Below are 26149 nucleotides of genomic sequence, written 5' to 3'. Positions count from 1 at the left end.
ACTATGTGGTCTTGTACCTATTGTTAAATTAATAACTTATGGAATTCTTAACACATTTTTTTAAGCAAAGCTAAAACAATGACTAATTTTAGAAGCTATGACTGATACCATGGATTTACAGAGATAGACGTTTTTGACATTGCTACACGAAACCAAGTTTTAGGGTTCCGCGTCTCCAGAGAGAAAGAAACCACTTTGTTGTCTGTCAGTCTGACAAGAACCGTCAAGGGAATTAAAACCTTTAAGGTGCTTCCTGTTGACCTAAGGGCTAAGATCGTGAAATTTGGCAGGTAACAATACCTTATAGGAATAAATTATTTCAACGAAAAAATTCGAAAACCATGAATTTGTGGTAACATCACAAAAAATGTGTTATTTTTGTACGATGCAGGTCCATACGGGATCCTTTGTGTGCGAGCCCGACTCGCACTTGACCGGTCTTAATTAGTAATGCAATGAAAGATTGACGGCGGCAGCGACACTAGACGTCCAAGGATGTCACAGGAGATCCGTGCTCAGTAGTCAACCGGCGATGAGATCAGATCATGATTATACTTTCCTATAGCTATCAAATATAGTAATATCAGTGTTAGATTAACTAGGCAGGCCACTATCGTTAAACCATAATGCCTTTAAATTCCCAAGATTTATTTGAACATGAATGTTGAGTTAACAGCTATTGTTACCTTAGAATGACGATAATTTCTTCAAGATGAGCAGTAAATTTAAGATAAACTCGGGACCATCTCTCATACCATAAGAGGCATTTATTTTGCTACTAAAGAGGGAACTTCGTGACTATCAGATGTTTATCAAAAAGTACCGGCAGACTGTAACCCTAAATGGTAGCTAAAATGTCGAAATCTCAACTACGGAGCTTCTTTTGCGTGCCATCGTTTCGTGATGCCACCATAATGCATAGTTTTTATCATCGGAATTAATGTTAGCAAAAAATTCCTTATGTTATGATGAGAATTCTAAACGTCTGCTCATGCAACAACAAGATAAAGCTCAAAAACTAAAACCTGTCTAGGTAGATAGCTCTAAAATATAATAAGGTATACTATGAAAGTAGGTATAGTATAATTTTGGAATCTTCACTATAAGACATAAAAATTGATAGGTACATCTAATTTTTAAAGAAGTATTTTTGTTGGCATCTTTATCAAATATCAATCCATCGCTGACCCACTACTGAGCGCAGGTCTTCTCTTTGAATGAGAAGGGTTTAGGTTCACCATGCTGGCCCGATTGGATACCTACAGTCTACACATACCTTTGAGAACATTACCTACCTATGGAGAACTCTCAGCCATGCAGGTTTTCTTACGATATTGTTTTTTACAACGCATAGATATACCTCCGAAAAATTAGATGTAGGTACGTGCCCGGGGTTGAACACCGGGCTCCCTGAATAAGAATCCGATATCTTAGCCACTAGGCTATCACCGTTTTTTAGGGTTCGATTCCTCAAAAGGAAAAAAGGAACCCTTATAGAATCACTTTGTTGCCTATCTGTCTGTATGTCTGTCTGTCTGTCCGTCTGTCCGTCGTGTCTGTCAAGAAAACCTATAGGGTACTTTCCCGTTGACCTAGAATCATGAAATTTGGTTGGTAGGTAGGTCTAGGTCTCATAGCATCAGTAAAGGAATAAATCTGAATAAATCTTTTTAAACCACCCAGAAAAAGAAGCCCCGCGAAGCGGGGCTCCGTCGAACTGGCCTCTGTCGTGGTAGTGTTCATCACTTTTGCAAAGTAAAACATTTGTTAATAGAATGTTTGTCAAATGTTTTTTTGTAAAATATGTTTGCGGAATACGACGTTTGTGATTTGATTATTTTTCGAAACCTTTTTGGGAATTATTCGTACTGCCCGGTCCAAGTGATAAATTCAAGCTATCTCAAACATGACTTATTACATGGACCACGGGCCGTCGGGCATTATTAATAATGGCCGATCAAAGTGATAAATTAATCACTTTGCCCATCACTCTTGGGCATTATTAATAATGGCCGGTCCTTATTAATAATGCCCAGTTAATCACGTTGCCCGTAACATATGTATACACACGTCATACATAATATAATTGGACAGCTATAGGTAGGTACGTGGCTATACCCACGATCTTTCCTTAGTTGGGCGAAAATAAATGTCTTAAGTTGGTAGTATAAAATAGTAGGCTACGAGAACAACAAACAGTTTTGATTGTGCTATAAAACGTCTGCGTAAAAATTTACACTTGCCTTGTCTCGACAATTACATTTTACGGCTACTTTAATACACGACCTTAATGCTTTATTATGACGCATATCAACAACATAATAAAACTTATATTAAAGGTAATAATAAATTAACGGATGTTATGATAGTTAATTTAATGATAGTAAGTAAATTTTAAAGTTAATATCATAAAATATAAGTCTGCCGTAACCACCCGACTAAATTTCTTTGTATGATAGGTGTACTTCTTATTCTTAGCCGTGCGTGCGGCTCCAACCCATAGCGTAGTGGGTACGTTTAGAGAAAATTGTCATCATGATTGAAAAACCTCAGTTTAATTACAGTGAAAAATATTTTTAAAAGACTAGCTGACGCTCGCGACTTTACCCGCGTGGACTTCAGTTTTAAAAATCCTTTGGGAACTCCTTAAAAGTAATCTATGTCACTCTCCAGGTATGTAACTATATCCATGCAAAAAAGCCACGAACGTCAAGCTCTGTTGTGGCGTACCTAATTGAAGAACAAACTAACACACCAACAAAAACACTTTTCCATTAAAAATATGGGTAAGTAGCGGTTTCAAAAGGACTCATGAAAATCTATTTGAATAAAAATAATTTAGATATTTTTTGTCATGATAAATTAGAGGCTGACCCAGTGATTATAGAGATATTTTATATATTCATAACTAATTGACCCGGCGAACTTCGTACCGCCTAACAGTCGATTCTACTTCAGGCAATTTTTTAAATTTTTCTCTCCGTAAGAACCATCTTCGTACTTCAAGGAATATTATAAAAAAAACAATTAGCGAAATCGGTTCAGCTGTTCTCGAGATTTGCGATCAGCAACACATTTAGCGATTCATTTTTATACATAGAGATTTGATTATAAAATTACGCGGAACTATAGAAGCTGGAAACCGCGATCCGTGGCTAATAACAGAAGCCAAGTAAACGGTAATTTGGCGGGTGCAAGCGCCGCGCCAGTGCCAAAATAAGTAATATCGTGAGTGGAACGCACGCACGCGCGCACGGTAGCCCCGAGCCACCCGCGGCTTTCCCACCGAGCACTGTACTGTAATCGGTGCCATTTTAATGCTTGTACCCGTAATTATACTTAGTACTTGAGGTAAAATAGTGGTAGCTAGCGAGAAATGAGCAAAGTGAAGGTGAATTATGAAATATTAGCGTTCTCCCGCGTCGAAACGTAAATGGAATGTCTTGTGAAAAATAAACAAGTTTTCGTAGAGTCAGCTCTCTACGAAAAAGCCTATGGATTTACAAGACCAGTAAAATACTAAAGGCATATTATAATAATTTGTAATTTTCTGTCAATATGTAAAATTTTCAATTATATAATTTCATACCAAGTAATTTCCAGAATAATAATCATCGTCATCATCAACATCATCATAGGGTGCCCTCTTTCAAATAATGTTTCCTTGACTCTAACTCACTAGTCCTCTGTAACGTCCTAGTTGCTTGGCAGAGTACGCTAATTGTACCTAGGTACTTATTTTTATTTAGTTGTTTACATATTACATTTACAATAAAGTATTACATCATACATAGTACATTACTTGTACTATGTATGATGAATATTTCATTCATTCACTCATTCATTCATGTTGGCGGCCGTCAACCGAAAAGCTTCTCCATCGAATTCCAGAATAATCGATGGATGATACGAATTTAGGTGTGTTATTTCTATATTGTTTGCGTAGCTCCGTGACTTGAGCCAGTGCAATAATTCCCATGGTGCGAGGCACCAGCCTACCGACTAGCTACCTGTTCATTGAGCGAGCACATGGTGGGGGCTACGCGCCTTCCGCGTAACGTTATCAGTAGTTTCCGCACCCTCTCGCCAGCGCACTGCGCAGTTGCCAAACGCACCCGGTCTACGTCGCACGTTCGTGACACTTCTAGTCATCAGCTCTCCGTGTATTTTGAAACCGCGCTTTACCTACTAGAAAGCTTACTGAAACAGTGTTGTTAATATTAAAATAAGAAGTACAGTGAAAGTGCTTGCTGTAAAAGTAAAAAGGCTCTTAAAGTATTCTAAGGTGCGTATTACCTATTCATTATAGTGCTAAAACGATTTAATAGACGTCTCGATAGTTATTTATAAGTGTTAATTACGATATCTTCATCGACATAATAATACTCGTAAAAACGCGCGTTAACACCAACATTGCACACGACTTACGATCCCAGTTATTATTACATTATATTAAAGAAAAAGGTTGACTGACTGACTGACTGATCAATCAACGCACAGCTTAAAATACTGGACGGATCGGGCTGAAATTTAGCATGCAGATAGCTATTATGATTTAAGACATTCGCTAAGAAAGGATTTTTGAAAATTTAACTCCTAAGGGGATAAAATAAGGGTATGAAATTTGTGTAGTCCACGCGGACAAAGTCGCGGGGATAAGCTAGTTACATTGTTATTATGTAAGCGATGTAATAAACTAATAACGTCTAATGACGAGCTTATACAGTTTATACTATTTTAGTATTTTATACATGTTTTATAGGTAGGTATGCCTTTATAAATGGCGTTTAAACAAATATGGAATTACGCTTATCTGAATTACAGTAGGTACCAGCTGATGTACCTACTTAGTACAGATTTGGATTGTTCTGCTTGGAAATGAGTTCAAGTTTGTGTTCAGTGATCGAAATCATGAACTATGAACTCAAGTTCAGTAGGTACAGTTAAAATGATGTTTTGATCCAGAAGGGTAACACACACAATTTTGTTTGCCAGCTCCTCAAGTTACGTCGTACGGCATCAGCCGCGCTGTTTTCGAACAAATGAGGAATTACCCTTATCTGAATCATTTGTTGCACAGTTTAGAATCTTATATGTTGAGTGTTAAAGTTGAGTTTCCTATGTGCGTTGTTCTGATAAGTTATCATTGTCACACAGGCTCACTAGCCCCGCCCGCAGCGAGCACCATAGACCAGACAAAATGTTCGCCGTGATGCAAATCGACGAGGACCACACCAGGGACTTCAGGCGTAAGCTGCGCCCCAAGTGCGAGTTCGTCTGCAAGTATTGCCAACGTCGGTTCACCAAGTCCTACAACCTGATGATACACGAGCGCACCCACAAGAGCCCCGAGCTGTCCTTCAGTTGTGAGGTCTGTGGGAAGAGTTTCAAAAGGCAGGACAATTTGCGTCAGCACAGGTGAGTTTTTTTTTTGTATTGATTAGATAAGTACCTACCTAAACTACCTTAAGTTTTTAATAGTTTTAATTTTTCTTACAAATTATAACATTTTTTCTCAAAATTACTCTTTACTAAACAAAGCACACCTTCCACGCATATGCAAACTGTGGAATCAACTCCCTTCGGCGGTGTTCCCATTAGATCACAACATGGGGTTATTCAAGGGGCGGACCAACAAATTCCTGAAAGGCCGGCCACGCATTGGTGGTTCCTCTGGTACTGCAAAATATGTTCATAGGCGGCGGTGATCATTTAACATCAGGTGACCCGCCTGCTCGTTTGCTCGCCACTTTTATAAAAAAAAATAGCTGATGCCCGCAACTTCATCCGCGAAGATTTAGATTTTTAAAAATCTCTTGGAAACTGTTTGATTCCTTGGAATAAAAAGTACTTAGCCTATGTAAATTTCCAGGTTTTGTAAAATGTGAAGCAGTTGTTAGAGTTTATATAATAACTAGTCGACAGGGCGAATAAATGCACATACTTACGCGGCAGAAAGACAAATTTCAAACCGTATTTCACCCCCTTAAAGGGTTGAATTTTCAAAAACCCTTTCTTAGCGAATGCCTACGTCGTAATAGCTATATGCATGCCAACCGTCCTCGCCTGAACGGCGCGGGTCTCAATGGCGCCTCAGTGGTAATCACCACATTACACACTTGTACCAAAATGTACTATTGTACTACGTTTGTCAACTTAGAAACTTACTCAGGGTCCCTTATAGGTAATGTGAGGAATCAGAATGATTAGGCACCCATTACATCAAAACATTTTCTGCGTCCCAATTGCCTAAACTGCGGTCACAGGCTGTAACAGTAGTAGCTAACAACTGACGTCTCAGTATATCACAGCCGAGTGCCCCTGTGACAGACTAGACCCTAATTCATAGTGACTAGTGTGACCACGGCCTTGTATCCCGTGCCGCAACCACAGCACGAGTATGTAGGTCGGTAGGCATGTTACGCAATACCTCGAGAACGTATTTTTTTATTGCAAGAGCTAAGGCTTGCGCTTGACGAGAATCATAAATCATAAATATAATATATAAAAGGAAAATGTGACTGACTGATCTATCAACGCATAGCTCAAACTACTGGACGATTCGGGCTGAAATTTTCGGCAATCGGGCATGCAGATAGCTATTATGACGTAGGCATCAGCTAAGAAAGAATTTTTGAAAATTGAACCCCTAAGGAGGTGAAATAGGGGTTTGAAATTTGTGTAGTTCACCCGGACGAAGTCGCGAGCATAAGCTAGTTTTATATATGCGGATTATGGATGGATTGATTTTATTAATTAATGGCCGTAACTGGCCATATTGGCTGAAAAATCGGAAAGGCGAATACATACCTACCTACATTCCGTTAGGACACGCGACATCCACAATTACTGAAGATGTATTTACACACCGCTGACAGAATGTCGCCCCCTCATAATTACCATACAATGTTGTGGTAGCTACACGTTGACAGGGTCACAGTGCCATTCTTGTTTCCCTTGTCTCCTAAACATTGATACAATTATGGACTAACAAAGTATTCAAAGCATTTGTTAGTATTCAAATACTCTCAGTGCCGATTTCATTAACGATGTCGAGTGACGTTCAATCAAGAAATAAATTGGGCGTAATGACAGTTTTTGAGCTGAAACCCTGCCAAAATATCAAATTTGACTTATTTTACATTAATGAAATCGGCCCTTAATCATCCACACTAATATACCTACTTACATTAAGTATAAGATGATGCCCGCGACGTCGTCGACGTGGATTTTTTAATATCCCGTAGGAAGTCTTTAATTTTCCGGGATAAAAAGAAGCCTGCCCCGGGATGTAAGCTGACTTTGTACCAAATATCATCAAACTGTTAGACCGTGAAAAGCTAGCAGACAGACAGACACACTTTCGCATTTATAATATTAGTATGGAAGTATGGATAAGTGTCTGTTATAAAATTAAAAAGTGTGCCTGTCTGTCGATACTGACGAAATTTAGTACAGAGATAGCTAGCATACCGGATCGGACTTATGTTACTTATGTTACTAAGATCAAAGAGTTCGTGGTTGTTATTACTTAGCGACGTGGTTGATTGTTAAAAAAGTCTACACATAAATTTTTGACGAATAACAACGTAGCTAAGGAATCTGTCAGCAGATTACAGATTAATTTCGGTCGTAATTCGAGACTATTGTACGTTTCGACCATCGATCTACCCGTAGCTTTCAAAAGAACAAATTGTTTTTTAAATCTCCTTTAAAAATACACAACACATGCATTTGTTCCACGCGTACTGGGGTTCCGTGTGAAAACCTCGCTCCGTATCCGGGCTACCAAGATCTTCGATAGATCGCTCACGACGCGGACGCTCGTGAGCTCGTGATGAGCCCGTGTGTTAACGGTGCTTAATAGCCCCTAATGCTTCCGAAACTGTGCGAACGCGGTAGCCCCACACGTGAACGTATAATTTGCAGTTGCCGTACAAGGAACACTCGGCTTAGTATTAATTTGCAAATCTCGACAACGTTAATCGATTCCAAATATCGAAACGCTATAACACCAGAGAAAAGTAATATTTATGACAAAGTTCAATTTACGATCCTGAAAGAACAATTTTTTAATTTAGCCATGCAAAAGGAAGTTATTAACAAAATTCAGACACGCAAAGTAACTCAAAAAAAACTAGTTACCATCTCTGCAAAAAATAAATATGGTGAGCGCACCAGCGCGTACATGATCCCTCGCCTAATAAATAGTTTAGATAATACTTTTAGGTCAGGACTAACCGAATTTAACTTTAAACACAAGTTAAAATCATACTTTCAAAACAAATATTAACAATTCCCATTTTTGAAAAATTAAATATAACAAATTATTATCATGTAACGCTCCCTAGTGCTTCTATACATAATATATATATTATTTATGGAAGCACTATACCCAAAATCGATTAATGGACGGAATGATAAGCAACATACTAAACCTTAGTGGTTTTTTTTGTTGTGTTAAAAGTATTTGTAAAATGTTCAATATTTGATAGTTAATAAAAAAAAAAAAAAAAAAAGAGAAACCTAAACTCCTTTGTTTTAAGTTTCGACTTTTACCATGCATCTACAGCTATTGCTCCAAGTAGAAACTACCTATAACATTTGCAATCTTAAATATTCTACTCTACTAACACCTAAAGACACAAAGATTTAAACTCAAATAAATACCTTACCTTTTCTTATTTTATTACATACATTGGTAAGAAAAAGATGCGAATACTCTTTACCTGAAAATCAAATTGGCGCCATTGTAAAATAAAATCTGTAGTTTAAAGATGAAAGATTTGAATAAATGACTTCAAAGCAATCAGACTGTAAGGTCCATTTTCCTCTCACTTTATAGTGTCTAAATGTTCGAAATTTATCAATGTTGTCGAGATGTTAGAAGTCGTACTAAGACTGTAATGTCTACTCAATTCGTATTGCGGTTCAAGCGGTGCGCTTTACCTATTTGGTGGTTTACAGTAGGTAAACTTGATAGGTTGTTGCGACTGTTCGATTGTTTCCAGTATTATTCCAAATTTTGTATTTTGTCAATGTTCGAAATCTATCAACGTTGTCGAGATGTACGAAGTCGTTACTAAGGGTACAGTGTGCATGCCGCTTAACCTGCCGAACTCGTATTGCGGTTCAAGCGGTGCGCTTTACGTATTTGGTGGTTTACGGTAAACGCTTGCTAGGTTGTTGGTACTGTTCGATCGTTTTTGGTATTGGATATTGGTGTTTTATGGTTCAATTTGATTGTCTTGTACGTTTAATATTTATTATGTTTTACGTCGTCATCAAACCCACTCGCCACGTCATTGCTTTGAATTTGGTATTTACTTTAAGTTGTTTTGGTCCAGATTCAGAATGAGAACACAGTTGACCTGAAGGCATCTGGAGTAAATTTTCTGAACCAATGTTTTAATTTCGTGTATTTTATACCTATTAGGTATGTATACTACTAGGTTACTTCAAACATATTATTATGTACTAGATGATGCCCGCGACTTCGTCCGCGTGGATTTATGTTCTATGTCCTTCCCCGGATATAAGCTAACTCTGTGCCAAATTTCATCAAAATCGGTTTAACGGTTGGGCTGTGAAAAGCTAGCAGACAGACAGACAGACACACTTCCGCATTTATAATATTAGTATAGATTAAAAATCTGGCTCTCGATTTGTTTTGTTTGTAGCAAGAAGGTTAGCTACTTAGTTCGATGGCTAATTTGAGATAGAATCCTGATCTCAAAAGTCATTCTGTTCTAGATATAACAGGGCATTTATGAAAATATGTCGTGTTATATTTACGGGTTAAATTGAGGTCCTCGTATTTTTGAAGTCGGTTACAAAATAAGGAACTGCTGGCCTCATACGTGTTCCGCGTACACTTGCAGGTACCTCAGTACACAGTCATTTAGTAAAATAATCGGTAGCGGTACTTCACCGCCATCGGCGCTCACGTTTAGAGGTGCGATTCACACGACTGCCACATCTAGTGAATGCGGTACGCTTAGTACGAGTTTTTGTCTCACCCACGTTGATAGTATTCGAGTGTCGAAACACTTCCGCGTTATAGTAAACTGGATCTTAACTGACCTGTTTTAAAGCTCAAGTTTGTCTACACATCTACAGCCAGCGCTCCAAGCGGAAACGTTGCGAAATTAAAATCAGTGGCGTTGAATTTTTGACTTCAAGTCAAGGTGATAATTAATTACGTAATAACATACAAAATTTTACTTAGACGTTATTGTGTTTCGACTCTCGAATTCTAGCAACGATGGTGAGACGTAAAACTTATACTAAGCGTAAGGGTATAGCCACAGCGTAAATACATACAGTGAGACAATGCCCTTGATGTCGGTCGTAGCACCAATCTTTTTTTTCGCTGGGAAAATGCACTTACGCATCCCTTACAAAAGCGGGTATGTGGGACTCACTTGCACTGCCATAGGATAGGTAGCCACTAAAAAACCCAGCTGCACAGTCCGCGTCAGCTATGAGGTGTCTCAGGATCCGGATATTGAATGCGACTGTGACGTCCCGACGTTGAACCGGCACAGTTGGATTTCCTAAGGCGGAAGAAGGTAAATACTATGCCTCCTTCTTCTCCCCTGTCTTCTCCCCTAGCTAGTTAGAGAGATAATAAATGACCCACCTACTTAGATTTTTTATATTGTTTCAAAATATATTACTTTTTGAAATAACCATTTAGGATCATTCAGGAGATTAGGTACCTATATGTTTTAAATAGGTAATGCTAACTCTTATTCGTCAATAAAAATCACTCTCTATAGAATTGATAAGTAGAACTTGAGCGTGAAATTCATCTATGTACCTAATACCTATAATAAAAGGACAATACTGACTGACTGATTGACTGATCTATCAACGCTCAGCTAAAACCACTGCATAGATCAGGCTGAAATTTGGCATGCAGATAGCTATTATGACGTAGGCATCCGTTAAGAAAGGGTTTTTGAAAATTCAACTCCTTATGAAAATATGGTGAAATAGGGGTTTGAAATTTGTGTAGTCCACGCGGATGAAGTCGCGAGAATAAGCCAGTTTTACTAAAAAGTTAAATTGAAGAATAAGATCAATTTGATTACTTGATTTACTTACAAAATAATCAAAACATCAGTTTAATTTTTGTTCACATTCAATTATTATCAATGAAAATCTACAACTCTCAATCGAAACACGATGCCGGCGAAATCCTGAGAAACAATGGGAATTGTTAGTGACATTTATGCGAACTTAATTAAGCGTACATCTGAACTATAATTTATCGATTCCAGTAATCGTAATTAAGGCTAGCCTTTGACGTGTCGATAACAAAGGGCCTAGGCTTAATTGCGATGCGAAATCGATGCTCTACTGAGTTAGTGGAGTGGGTTATCGGTGCGGTGCTGTATCTATGGTACATTGTGCTCTATTTTATTTTACTCTGATTTGACTGTACTAGGCTCAGAACAAGGACTGTTAGAAGTAGCCCTATTGTGACACTTACTGTTAGAGCGAGATAGCTAAATGCATTTAAGCTCTTGTTAGAACGTGACAAAATGATTATGTTTTGTCCTTATCACCGTGGCCACTTTTTTTTGTTTGTCAAAATGTATTTGTACGTGAGTATTTGACAAACAACGTGAAGTGTAGAAGGAATGACATTTCACAAGTAAGAAAATCTGCTTGAGCGAGAGGGACTGAGGGGGCCACGCTAGTTGCAAACCTGTGGTACTAGGTAATACGGTATTTGACAACTAGTCAAATCAGTAACTTTTTATCAAACGTCAAAACGCGCGCTTTGTACCTATGCGAGATTCTATGGAGTACCGGTGCGTGACGTGACAATCATTTGACGTGCTTTTTTTAGTTTAATCGATAATTTAAAATGGTTATTGCACTTAAAACCAACAAAGGACGTGGATTTTACGTATTTTGGAAGACCCTCTATTTAATAATCACTGAGAAAAAAAATATTTTTGGTGTTGTCAAATACCCAATCAGGTTTTATTTTATGTGATTCTAATGACGTGTCTAAACCCTTCTCGCTCTGAGAGAAGACCCGTACTCAGTAGTGGGACGGTAATGGGTTGATCAAGATGATGATGGTGGCCCAACCAAATGGTTCAGCCAAACACAATTAAACAGTTTGCCCCCGAAAAGAAGTGTAACTAGACCATAAATTATTAGGTAGGTATACTATTGACAAAAAAAAACTATAAATCACTGGTTTACATAGTCCCCATCTTTATTCGTACTAAAATCTAAATATAAAAAAGGTAAAGGTGACTGACTGACTGATCTATCAACGCACAGCTAAACTATTGGAAAGATCGGGCTGTTTGGTATGCAGATAGCTATTATGACGTAGGCATCCGCTAAGGAAGGATTTTTGAAAATACCAACCCCTAAGGGGGTGAAATAGGGGTTTGAAATTTGTGTAGTCCACGCGGACGAAGTCGTAGACATAAGCTAGTAATAATATAATATGTCGGAAATAATCTGAAAAACATTTTGTTTATTTTATACTCCTTCCCCGGGCTACTTTTTATCCCGGAAAATCTAACGGGATTTTTAAAAACCTAAATACACGCGGACGAAGTCACGGGCATCATATTCTAGTCTTGTATAAAAAGCAATTTGTAGCATACTAAAATCTTTTCGCCTAACTAGTGTGAACGTATCCTTAGGCGTTACTTGACTTTATTTTGCCATTTAAATAAAAGCAGGAATTCTAAAGAGCTGACATTACAACAGATCTAGGCACGGGTGTACGTTTTACAATGGTACACAATTGTTCGCGCGTCGTCCGAGGTGGCAATGCGGTTAATTAGCTTGGGAAATATCTCTCATTATACAGGCTGATACTTTTTGCTTATTTCATTACCAAAAACAATTAACTGTCTTTTATAGAGAATACTTACCGAAAAGATATAGGTATGCTATTTAAAAAAACACGAATAAAGGCAGTAAAAGTGTTTGTATGTATCCGTTGCTAAATAAATAGTCATTATTACTCATTCTTACGCGGCTAAAGTTTCACTTCAAAAATCAATTACGTTATGTCCGTCATCACTACTTCCGTCGCTATAGATAATTTCTTAAAATTACCATAATGCGGTTTCGTCGTTACACATTCCTACGCGGTTAAAGAAGTTTCACTTCAAAAATCAAAATTAAACATTCACCCTGCATACAGAAACGAAGCGTTCAGTTCTCACAGTCACACGTAGGTACTGTACGCTTAGTACAAGGTTTTATGTCTCGTCAACGTTGATAGTATTCGAGTGACGAAACACTTCCGCTATAATTAGTAAACTGGATCTTAACTGCCTTGTTTTAAAGTTTGTCTACACATCTATAGCCAGCGCTACAAGCAGAAACGTTGCGAAATTAAAATCAGTGGAATCATCAATCAATCAATTAAATTTTCGACTTCAGTTCAAGGATCTTTAGGTCCATTTTACTTTGAAGGTATTGTGTTTCGACTCTCGAATTCTAGCAACGTTTGGTGAGACGTAAAATCTTATACTAAGCGTACAAGGCGTTCGCTCACGAACTCGGCCGGTGTTGTTTCGCGCGGAAACATAGATGCCTGAAACCTACGCGCCCTTTGACTGCTACGCTGCCGAGATTTGGCGAGTATACGAACTGTTAACATCAAAGGTTCCTTTTTTAATGCCATTACGTATTTCTACGTAGTGAAAGAAGTTTCACTTCAAAATATTTAAACAACTAATAAAGTTAAACAACTACCCTGTATACAGAAACAAAGCGTTCCGTTCCCACAGTCGCACATACAGGGTGTTCGCTCACGAACTCGGCCGGTGTTGTTTCGCGCGGAAGTATAAATGCCTGTCACCTACGCCCTTTAACTGCGCCGCGGAGATTCGGCGAGAATACGATCGCTGTTACGATTACGTGAATTGCGCTATCGGGCCATTTGAATAGTTCAACGTTTACAATGAACCACACAGCGTGTGCAAGCTTTTGGATTATGTTGTTATTTACTGTTATTGCACTTGCGTTGATTTAAGTGCCGATAAAATGATTAATATGCTTAGTTTATAAAATCCATCTCACTCTTCATGTTCTCAGTATTGTGTGTAGGTATATCATCCATATCATTTAGGCCAACAGTATTTTAAAAAAACTAAGTATAAAAATGCCTTAAAATAAAAAAAATATCACATTTTATTATTAGATAGGTAACTAATTAATTTTACTAGTTAATAATTTTATTAATAAAATAACAGTACCTACGTATTTAATTTTTGAATTGAGTAGGTAATATAAAGGTATCTTACTATCTAGGTTTATTTAATCATTACCCATATTATAAGTGTGTTTGTTCGTTGGTTTGTCCTTCAATCACGTCGCAACGGAGGACCGGGTTGACGTGATTTGCATGAATATAATTGAAGACCTGGAGAGTGTCATAGGCTACTTTTATCCCGGAAAATCTTAAAAGAAAACCTAAATCCACGCGGACGAAGTCTGGCATCACCTAGTGTAATAATGTAACAATGACTAAAATCATTAATCAATGAAATAACGATGAAGTTTTTACCGTGAAGTGCAGGAAGTCATGTTGAGCTCACGGTAAAGCTTAGTAAATTAATAATTCGTGATTACAAAATAGGTGACGACATTGTAGAATATTAGAATAATAATTAGTTAATCAATTAATAACGCAATGTAGTTTACATTTGATTGAATAATATTAATTAGTTTCATGTTTATGAATGTATCATTGTAACTTAACACACTATTAATATTTTATGCATTAAATAGGTATTTCGAAGGTCGGCCTTGATAGTTTAGTGGTTAAAACGTCCGCCCCCTATTCGAAAGGTCGGGGGATCGATTCGGGGAACACACCTCTAACTTTTCGGAGTTAGGTATGGACGATAAAAGCAATTAATTATCACTTGCTTTATCGCTGAAGAAAAACATCGTGAGGAAACTTGCAAAGTGTGTGAAGTCTGCCAGTTCGCACTTGGCCAGCGTGATGGACTATGGCCAAACCATTCTCGTTCTGAGAAGAATCCCGTACTCAGTAGTGAGCCGGCAATGGGTTGGTTTTGATGATTTTTGAAATCTTCTCTGGCGCAGTAGGTAGTGAAAATGAGCTTTTTGAACCCTGTGATTCCTCTGATAGACTATAGGTATAGACTATAGTAGCCTATCAAGTAATATCAAGTAACTCTATACAAACATATTCGCGGCCAAAGATTATCCGAATCGCCTTTGCGAGACGCACTGCTACGCTAGTCATTCCAATAATCCTACAAATCTAAATAGGTCCTTAATGTCTAGAAGATGCTGTTTTTATTTCAATCTACATTCATAATTTTTTTTGTATCCACGTTCAACACAGATAAAGAATAACGTGTAGAAACGTATATTTAGATGGATTTCGTATAACTCCTTGATCTGTATTCAAAAGCTAGGATTTGGGAAACAAATCCACTGTTTATTGTACGGCTAGTTTATATTATTATAATCTCGTTTTGGTTTGTAACGGTTTTAACACGATTCACTAATCTGTTCTCTTGAGTTCTTTTGCGATGTTTTTGGTAACGGTATCCCTTATTTTAATCCTGATTTGAGTTTACTAACATTGTTTAAACTTTTTGGCACACCTTTTTGTTAGATATGCACCTTTGGAGTAACGGAATTTATATGGTCACTTAAATATTGCTCTTATACTAAGTTAAAAAACTATACTTAATACTATTGTTATTATTTTCACAGAAGCACCTAGTAATATAAGATTATTGTCACTACTAAAACAATGCCGGAAATTTCAATTTCAATTTATTTTAGTACTACACTAAATTGTTATTCCATTCATATTCCACAATAATTAGTACCTACTTAAGTGCAAAAACGTGTCTACATGTCTGTATATCTGCCAGCTTTCCACGGCCCACGGAAGAGGTACCTAGCTTACATCCCGAAGACGCTGGCACTTTTTATACGCAAATTTTTATTACGCAAAATCGAAGAGTTCCAACTGGCTTTTTAAGAACCTGCATAAAAACTGTCATACGCCGCCGTCCTGGTTAGCCCGCTTCTATCTTAGACTGCATCATCACTTATTGCAGTCAAGGGCTAACACTTGCGTCTGTATAAAAAACCTAAATCACACGCGGATAAAGTGTCGGGCATTGTCTAGTATTAGAGGTATAAATAACTGTTGTTGAATATGAAACTTAAAAGCGTTAACTAGTATTTTATGGTTGATGTTAAATTGAAATTTCCTATTGCTAAAATATGTAATAACTTCAGGTATTATTTTACACAATTTTAACAATTTTCAAAAATATCACTTTTGACTAATGATGTTTTTCTCAATTGTTGTAGATGTAGTCAATGCTTGTGGCGGTGAGGTGATGGAGAAGCACGATCATCAACAGCGGTCTCTCTTACACAATAGAGTAAGGTTCAACAACATGTCCATATACCTATCTTTATTGAAAAACAACCTTTATCACCTATGATAATATAACAAATATAATTTTAAAATACTTAATAGTTCAAATTTAACATCATGTTAACAATGAACTTGCTGATCTACGACGCATTTTGACATGTTTCTAATAAAGAGACCGCATAAAATCTCTAAATACTTTATTTATTTTTCCAGAAAAATATAGAATAAGATCGTGCTTATTGTTTAGTCCACAAGCATTTCGCTTTGGTTTAACAATTATTGGGCAATTTTCTTTGTGAATTTCGACTAAAATTAAACACCAATTTTAAACCCAATATCATGTAGTCATTTATGTAAGAAAAGACAATAACATTCGATATTTTGTTACAGAGAAATACACTACAATTCCAATAAGGAGACCATGAATATGAGATGGTGATTCATTATGCGATCACTCGAAGACCTGCGTGACGTAAACCACCTGGGATTTTAACAGTATTCTTGCTTCTATTGTTGTACCTACACCAGAATGGGTCATTGCAATGATTTAAAATAAATAGTTTATACTTTAAAACACCTACCGTCCCATAAACATCTAGTAACAGACAAACTACAAAGATGTTAAAAATTATACTTTTTCGTGTTTCGTTTTTAACATTGATAAGTTCTTATTCGCTGTACAAGTGTTAAAAATGAAATTCACTTTAAAATAGAAATCAATGGAGAATAATATTTCATTAGAGGTTTACTGGACAGTAGGCAAAATAAATTGTAAATGGCTTTAGATAAAACAATCTATTCGTTGTCATAATTCCGCTATGAAAGATATAATTTACAAAGATCTTTTTGAGTAATTATTACAGCTAATAGTCAAAAATTTAAGTAAAAAGTACATTTTTTGTATTTGCTTTAAAACATTCTGGTATTTGTAAATAGTATTTATTAGAATAAGTGATGGTAGCATAATATAAACAGCTTAACAGCTTAGCTATTTTTTATGTAAAATAATATTTATATTATATTTAAAATATTGTTACTAATATAATCTTCTACGTAGAACGTAACATTCATAATAATTAAAGGATATAAGTGGCAGAGGAAAAATGTAAGGTGTTTCAAGATTACTTATACCTAATAAATGGATTTCCTTAGAATAGTAACAACGCATAGAATGATGTTCCAAATATGAATCTGACCTAAGGAAATTCCTAGATCAATGATAAAAATTGTTCGTTGCACTAAAATATAATGTTACCTTTACCTATTAGGTATGTACTGATACAGAAGAAGAATTTATTTAAAACGTGGAATCAGACCTTTCTATTTTTAGGGATCCGTACGTCCGAATAAAAAACGGGATTTTATAGGATCACTTGTGTGTTTGCATGTCTGTCTGTCCGTTTGTCATAGCCAATTTGTTTTGAATCTATTGGACCGATTGGTCGTACAATCTCACATATTCAACGTACGGAACTCTCTTCACTCGAGTTCAACTCGCATATTTTGTCAGATTTTTTATTTTGCTTTTTGTTTGCTTTAAGTTGTGTTATTATTCTAAGGAGATTAATAAATATAATTGTCTGTATTAATTATATAATATATCAAGCTTTTATATAACATTTCCTGTCGCTTTATGTACATTTTAAGGGTTGTTCCTAATGCTTAGAATTATGAGTAAAAGTTTTAATTTTAGTAATGACACGGCTTAGCCTTATTACAATGTAAGTACCTACTTAAGATTTCTATCGAGAAAAATGCTTATGAACAATTTCTGGCCTTATAATTTTAAAGTAAGAGATTGTTTTTAGCTTTTCTAATTGAATTATAGTATTTAATTATAACATAAAATACAGTGATAGATTTAAGTCGATAATTCCATTTATGAGTTTTTGTTTTAAAACTTTTATCTTTTTAAATCAACGAAAGTTATTTTCAAAAGTTAGAGCCGATTTCTGGACCTGCACGAAAATATTATATATGTACTTAGATAATTAATATACAGATTTTCACTAACCTCTTTTAAATTTTTGCTTGCAAAGTGTATTTTCTTAAATTTTTCTACAAAAGTTATAGAACAGAATAATTATAACACTATATTTATATTATAATATAGAGTAGGTATGCTATCCGGAACTACCTTTGTTTCGTAATGAAGCGAAATAATAAAGGTACAGTTTTATAATAAATGTGTCCAATAGTGTCTTTACAAAATATATAAATACAAAGTTTATATATGAAACTGTTACAAGACTTAATCACGTGTACGTATGCTTAGATTATATACGTCTAGATATCTAAATAAAAACCACAAGATTTATTTTGAATGACTCCCAGGAACAATTATTATTACAATAGGTTCATTAATAATTCATCTAAGTAATTAATAGACAAAGTTCGTTACAGCATTAAATATGTACCTAAAGAAAGTGTCCGTTCGTACAAGGTATGATCTAGAAAATTTATTATAATACTAATTTTATTAATGCACTGTTCTATATAACAGACAAGGATTGTTAAAACATTAAATATATAAAGTGACCGATCATAGTAATTTTCATTCAATTGTTTTTATCGATAAAAAACGTATTTTTATATCGAGATCGGGTCGATAGGTCTAACAAGTAAATAATCTAAGCAATGCTTTAAAATAATTACAAAATATATATTAATTATGGTGACGATTGCGGTGGTTAGAGAATATTCCATGTGCCAATATGTGACAGGCATATCTGTCGTTTAGCCATATTTTTTATATACATAGAATTAGATGTGTAAAAATTTATTATAATAATATGTTTAATGTTATAATAATAATGTATGTATTGCATTTATTGTGTAGATCGATGATAAATAATAAATAATGTATAATGAATGACGTGCTTGTTTTTATTATGTAGGTATGTTTATTTCCCTTTTTATAGTTACAACATCAACAAGCCAATAAATATTTATTGGATTCACACCTACGTTTAAATTTAAAATATTTAATGAGGAATGAAATTTTACAGCTACTAAGTATCTAAAATATTTGTATTGTAGTGATAAAAAATAACAGGCCTTACTTTTGGTAGGTTGCATCAGTTTATATTTTAATGAATTTTACGCGCGCGTTGCCTGTCTGTTTACTATCTTTTCACGTTTGAATGATTTTGAATCATTTAAAGCATATCTCTGTAGATAGCTTGCATTTCTAAGACAGAAATAAGCTACTTTGTATCTCGAAATGTTAAAGTTCCCACGGGATATTTAAAATTAAAGTCGCGGGCATCAGCTAGTCATAAAATATAGCCAATTACAACAATAGTGATTATAATATGATCCATACTAATATTAGGTATAAATGCGAAAGTGTGTCTCTCTGTCAGCTGCCTTTACACGCTCAATCGTTTAACCGATTTTGATGAAATGATACCAAAACCTACTGAACGATTTGGCTGAAATTCGAAATGGAGATAGATTATATCCTGGATTAACACATAGGCTACTTTTATCCCGGAAAATCCTTTTATTCCGAAAAACCTAAATTCACACGGACGTCAGCTAGACGCTAGTATTTTATAATCACAAAATCTGTGTTTAGCTCAGGGAGCTAACACAGATTTTGTGATTGATCTAGTAATGTGACAACTCTCTGGTCTGTCCGTCAATCGTAGTCGTATCGGCGATAATAAATGTTTAATGATTAATCCGTATAAAGGCGTGTATCGGTCAGGTATTTGTGCGCGAACAGGTTCCGCGTAACGCAGTGGCAGCCGCAGTCCGGCTGTGCCCACTGCCCGCGTTAGTCATCGCCTGTCCGATGTAGCTAATCTAACGATCAGTTCAAATATCGAATTTTAAGGTGGGTACTAAACTACACTGTTGGAGAACAAAGTCTTAGAATATTCAAATAAGAATAAAGGGGACACTTGACGGCAACTTCCGATTTTCGCCACGCGCCAAGATTGCCTTGTCGTACTGTAGGAACGTATTGTGATCAGTTTGAATATCGAACTCACAGAATACATTTTGATCGAACTAAGGTTGGACTAAACTAGGAACGTATGGTGATCAGTTTGAATATCGAATTATGGTTGGACTAAACTAGGAAGTATGGTGATCAGTTTGAATATCGAATTAAGGTGGGTTCTAAACTAGGAACATATTCGAAAATTGGCTGTTTTCAAATTTCAGAATAGATATACTCTACTTCGTATGTTCGATCATCATCATCATCATCAACCCGTCGCCTTCTCTTACCTACTGACTGAGCACGGGTCTCCTAACATAATGAGAAGGGCTTGGCCATAGTCTATCAAGCTGGCCAAGTTTATATTGGCAGATTTCACACACCTCTGAGAACATTATGGAGAACTTTCAGGCATTCAGATTTCCTCTTGATGAGGAAACCATCATGAGGAACGGAAGGAAATTCACCGTTAAAGCAAGTGATACTTAATTATTTAAAACTTTACAAGAAAGTAAAGTTTTAAATAATTAATGCTAAATAATTAAGCTAGCTAGCATACTTCCTAGGATCCTTACCTACTGGCTTAATGCGATTACACTTTCGTACATCCTACCTAGGACTCCCTATTTCAGATAGATGTAATAAGCCCTTAAATCTGAAAAGTTAGACGTGCGTGCCCAGGATCGAACCCCAGACTCCCCGACTCGTACGCACGCACCTCTATCTATCGAAGTGAATGTACATTTTAGCACATAGTAGGTCTGAAAAGTTTGAGAAGGATAAATAAAAATCTCTTGGGAATAAAGATTAGGTACTTGAATAGAAAATAAACTATTAACAGTATTATAATAGCAGAGACTAGAGACATTCGTGCTTCTGAATCGTGGACTACCCAAGACGCAATCGAATAAAATAAATAACCCCACGAGTTCTGCGGAAGACCCCATGAGACTAATTTCGCTCACGGCGCGTTGATACAATGCGCGGAAGCGAATGGCCATTCAACGCTGGGAGATAAACGTGAGCAGTTGCGACTAGTAAATAAAGTGTAAGCTACTCTTACCGTTATATAAAATATCTCTCAACAGCTATACTCAGGTATTTAGTCAACATTACCCCGACTAGTTTCGAACCCATCCGGGGTCCTTTGTCAAGGGAGTCAGTTCGCGCACGCGTCGATTGATGGATGGGTTCGAAACTAGTCGGGCTAATGTCGACTGAATACGTGAGTATAGCTGTTGAGAGATATTTTATATAATGGAAATCAGTCACGATAGTTTAAACGCTAAAATACTCTTACCGTCTTATGGATCTATAGATATATTTATCACACCTATGTGAGGTGACCGGTAGAACGTCACGATCCCGTTGAGATTCTTGTCCTGCAAAATATTTTAAAAATATTAATACATGAGATATCTAACAAGATAGCAATCCCTAATAATGATTTTAAGCTTATTTCATGGTTTAACGACATATTTTAATGTAAATAACGGGTACATACCTACCACGATTTTGATGTTTTTATTCGTCGATATTTCAACCCAAATGCACGGGTCGTGGTCACGACGGGACTGCGGTGCTACGAGAGATGAAGTTCGAGCTGTCATGGGCAAACACCAAATCGTAGTATAATCGTAGTATGTACCCGTTATCCACATTAAAATAAACCCCCAATATAATAATAATAATAATAATAAATACACTTTATTTGCACAACCACAAGAAGGATTACATTAAAGAATAAAAAACACAGACCGAAGGAAGATACACATATGTTGAAGATATACATATGTTGGAAATTACCTGAAAAAACTCCAAAAAAATGAGCACAAGTAATAAAATTTTAATAAATGGTTTTTTTAGTCAAAAGTAGAGATAGAGCCCTGTGACAAAAATAAAGATATAGTGCGCGACAGGTCGAGATGACAAATCAGGGTGGGAACACCCGTACTGCTCCCGCGCTAACCCGGTGCGGAATAGCGCGGGTGACGTGCGGGTGTGCGGGGCGTCGCCTCGCTTCATAACCCGATCTTATCATGAATTTCCGCAAAGTAACGCCTTGCAACATTTAAAAGTCACAAATTAACAGTGACTAACATACATTAAGCAAGATCATTGCAACATAATTTTAACGGCGAAGACGTGAGTCATCCGTTTTGCGAAGATCTCATCTGTGATGTTATCTCCGTGTCCTACGGAAGCCTGAGCGGCGAGAAAGTACATTTTTATACTGTAACTCACATAGCTTCCCACGACATAGTTATATCGCAATCATGAGGTTTGTATTCATTTTTTGGGTTCCGTACCCGAAGGAGACCCTGTTACCTACTAAGCCTCCGCTCCGTCTGTCCATCCGTCTATCCGTCCGTCTAAGTTTGGAGGCATACATAGCTGTGATAGCCTATTAGTGGTTAGGACGTCCGCCTTCTAATCGGAGGTCGGGGGTTCGATCCCTCTAACTTTTCGGAGTTATGTGCGGTTTTAAGTAATTAAATATCACTTGCTTTAACGGTGAAGGAAAACATCGTGAGGAAACCTACATCCCTGCGAGTTCTCCATAATGTTCTCGAAGGTGTGTGAAGTCTACCAATCCGCACTTGGCCAGCGTGGTAGATCTTTCTCACTCTCAGATGAGACCCGTGGTCTGTAGTGAGCCGGTCATGGGTTGATCATGACGATGATGATGATTTGTAAACAAAAATAGCTACCTAGTAGGTACCTACCTACCTTATATACCTATAATATGATTAATGCTACAGGTATAGCATACAGTGTGTGAACGAGGCTCATTAGGGTAACACCTACATTCGCCCACACGAGGCAGACGTTGTTATACAACTGTACACTTATTGACCAATTGACCATCGTGTACAATAAAGCCTTGTTGGGCTCTATTGTCGAGGGTAGCGTGACCTAGTTGCCATTGCGCCGCTGCGCGCTGTACTTAGCATTGAAGTAGAAATAGTACTTACTTAGATGCCTCATTATAGGACGATCAGACGGCAAGTCCTATTCGTGGAACTACATGTGTATTAAATATAAAAATATCTGCGAACGAAGCCCTTCTAGTAATTATTATAATATCATATTTATTACTCTACTAATAATGAAGTTTTTATTTTTTATTTTAGTTGATCTTTATATGGTAGAGAACACTTTCGTTGTCGGGTCGTGACACTAGGGCTCTGCCTGAAAATCAGCGCTGCAGTAGTCAAATACTGCAGCATCATGCTGTTGCAGTAGCCTTTTCAGCTCAAACAAGACATCATTTTAGTTTTTAAAACTGTCGAGCTCGTAGTTCTAAGTTTACCTACCTAGTTTAATTTTTTTTTTAAATTTGTAACATTTGATTTTCAATTTTTTTTCGTTTTTTCTTGTTTTGTGAGCTGAATAAATTTTTATTTATTATTTATTTATTATATTACACTCGGTGTAATATGAACGTGAGGCACGTATGGGGCTCGGAAAACTCGTACACGGCTCGTTCCCGGCAGGTCAAGTATAAATCATCCTTAAACCCTTTGAGAAAGAAAACTAAACACCGAAAAATTAGTTACGAGACATTAAAACAAGTTGGTTATTCGTATTCAAAAATCAATAGTCTATATGGTACCTAAAACAATATAAAAAATCAAAACGAATGGGTACTTCCTTTAATGATCGTAAAAACTATAAATTTTTAAATCGATTATTTCATAGATTATTATCTGTATCTGTATTATATAATAGTAAACCACTGACTTTTATTAATATAAGTACGCTAGACCTACGATTGCCGACCTGTTTTAAAGCGTGGTGATTTTCACCATTTCGGCGCTGATGCAGCTTTTTTTAATATAGAGATAGCGAGCAAAGGAACAGGCGGGTCACCTGATGTTAAGTGATTACCGCCGCCCATGAAAATTTGCAGCACCAGAGGAACTGCCGATGCGTTGCCGGCCTTATGTGAGCTACATGTGAACGTATTCAAAAGTAAATGTTAGTGATAGGGCATCTGTCAACATAGTGTCAACTCGAAGACCATTTGACGGTGTGGGCGCTGCGAATCGGCATAAAAATAACTCATTTTGTATGGCACACCTCTTCCAGCGTACTTCTATGAAATATGTCCATTTCAGTGAAGTAAACGGATTCTATGTTTGAAGAACTTTAATTGTAAATATATAATAGTTTTATGGAACAGAAAAATAATATTATTATATGAAAGAATAAAGATCCTTTTACATTTGGGTTTTAAACGCCTTCTAACTTTGTTCACCTTTTGTGCTCTAGGTAGTCATAGGATAATGATATCGTGTATGATAATGGTAGTCGTGTTGTACTCTTGTCGTTGTCGTGTCGTACAAGTGTCGTACTCTTGTTGTACTCGTGCCGTACTCTTGTCGTATTCGTGTCAGACCCTTGTCGCTGTCGTGTCGTAGTCATGTCGAGCTCTTGTCGTTGTCGTGTCGTGCTCGTGTCGTAATCTTGTCGTACTCGTGTCGTTCTCTTGTCGTACTCTTGTCGTGCTCGTGTCGTACTCTTGTCGTAGTCATTTCGTACTGTTGTCTTACTCCTGTCGTACTCTTGGCGTTGTCGTAATCTTGTCGTCAAAAATCTGACAGACAGATTCTTGTATTTTTAATTTAAATAGGTGTAGTGATCTCTTGATTGCGATCACCACGAAGTGAAGTAGTTTATACATGATTTTATGCCAAAACTTGGCACAAATCATCCCTTATCGGTGTTTCACTAGCTTATTACAACACGCAACTTGAGCGTAGGTGCAGATCCAATCCACACCACGTCTGATTTCAGACGTGGCGAGGGGGTAGTGTCAATCTGTTATCCGGCTGCTGGCAACCGGATTGACATCCAGCGTCGTTACATGAGATTATTCGGTACATCTATTGTATACATCCAAAGTTGTAGCACTAGTTTGGAATGGATAGGTGGATCGTCAGCAGGCATTCAACGACATTGCTGTATTTTCCAAGTATACATGGGTCTTAATAAGTACCTATGTGTTTATCAATGGTACGAGAAGATCCGTGAATGGTTCCGATGGATCGAGTTTTCAATGGTTTGCGTGTTCAAAGTTATTAAGTTAAATACCTACCTATAACCTACCTATAAAATTGAACGATTTGTTGTGTCAACATCCTCCAAATTCATCAAAAGATATAATTATATTTATGGTGAATTTATGAATTATTGCTCGGTTATTTAAATGCTATCAATTAATTGATTTTGATGATAGGTCACTGTATAAATTATACTCTGATTTTTAAATCCGTGGAATTCTGACGTTTCTTAATGTTACCAGAGATAAAACAATTCCCACAAGGAAGAAAGCTTTAAATATTGTAAATAGGTAAATTTAAGTACATAAATCAATTGCCGCATGTATGTAAGATCATCACTTGAGAACAAATCAACCGATTTAGCCGTTTTTTTGTTGTTTTCGTAAAGAACAAAGTTTTTGTGAAAGAACCTTTAAAAAAAAACTAAGCGTGTACTTTTAGGCACATCAAGATGATTAAAATTAAATGGAACTAAAAGTAAACTTAGAAATCGCACTGATGATACAATACTGTCGTAACTCAAAATATGTCAAATTTGAGATAAGACCATATTCAAACGTAAAATTCAATTCCCTACACGCCAATAATACCGTCGTTAGAATAGTGTAAGAAACAAATAAGATATGGCGCCATGAGTCAGTGTTCATGATTGACCAACTATCGTGATACCCTGACCAATATTGCATCATCTTTAGTTACATCTAA

General features: G+C 36.6%; 1 protein-coding gene across 8 annotated transcripts in view; it reads left to right on the top strand.

Moving 5' to 3' along the window:
* drm (odd-skipped family member drumstick) overlaps window positions 1-19301 on the top strand; it is a 45892-nt gene extending 26591 nt beyond the window's left edge. For 5 of the 8 annotated variants that reach the window (XM_034978568.2, XM_069505001.1, XM_034978566.2 and 2 more), the window contains exons 2-3: window positions 5158-5418; window positions 16820-19301. In XM_034978568.2, the coding sequence (XP_034834459.1) occupies window positions 5201-5418; window positions 16820-16868 (267 nt within the window). In that variant the 5' untranslated portion in view covers window positions 5158-5200 and the 3' untranslated portion in view covers window positions 16869-19301. Of the gene's footprint in view, window positions 1-3894; window positions 4286-5157; window positions 5419-16359; window positions 16434-16819 lie in introns of those variants that run through there. The other 3 variants (XM_034978569.2, XM_069505000.1, XM_034978567.2) reach the window with 3 other exon arrangements.
* Window positions 19302-26149: the final 6848 nt, after the last annotated feature.

The sequence above is a fragment of the Maniola hyperantus genome, chromosome 19 (genome assembly GCF_902806685.2).
Source record: "Maniola hyperantus chromosome 19, iAphHyp1.2, whole genome shotgun sequence".
Classification (NCBI taxonomy): domain Eukaryota; kingdom Metazoa; phylum Arthropoda; class Insecta; order Lepidoptera; family Nymphalidae; genus Maniola; species Maniola hyperantus.
This window is presented reverse-complemented; position numbering and strand designations above follow the sequence as displayed.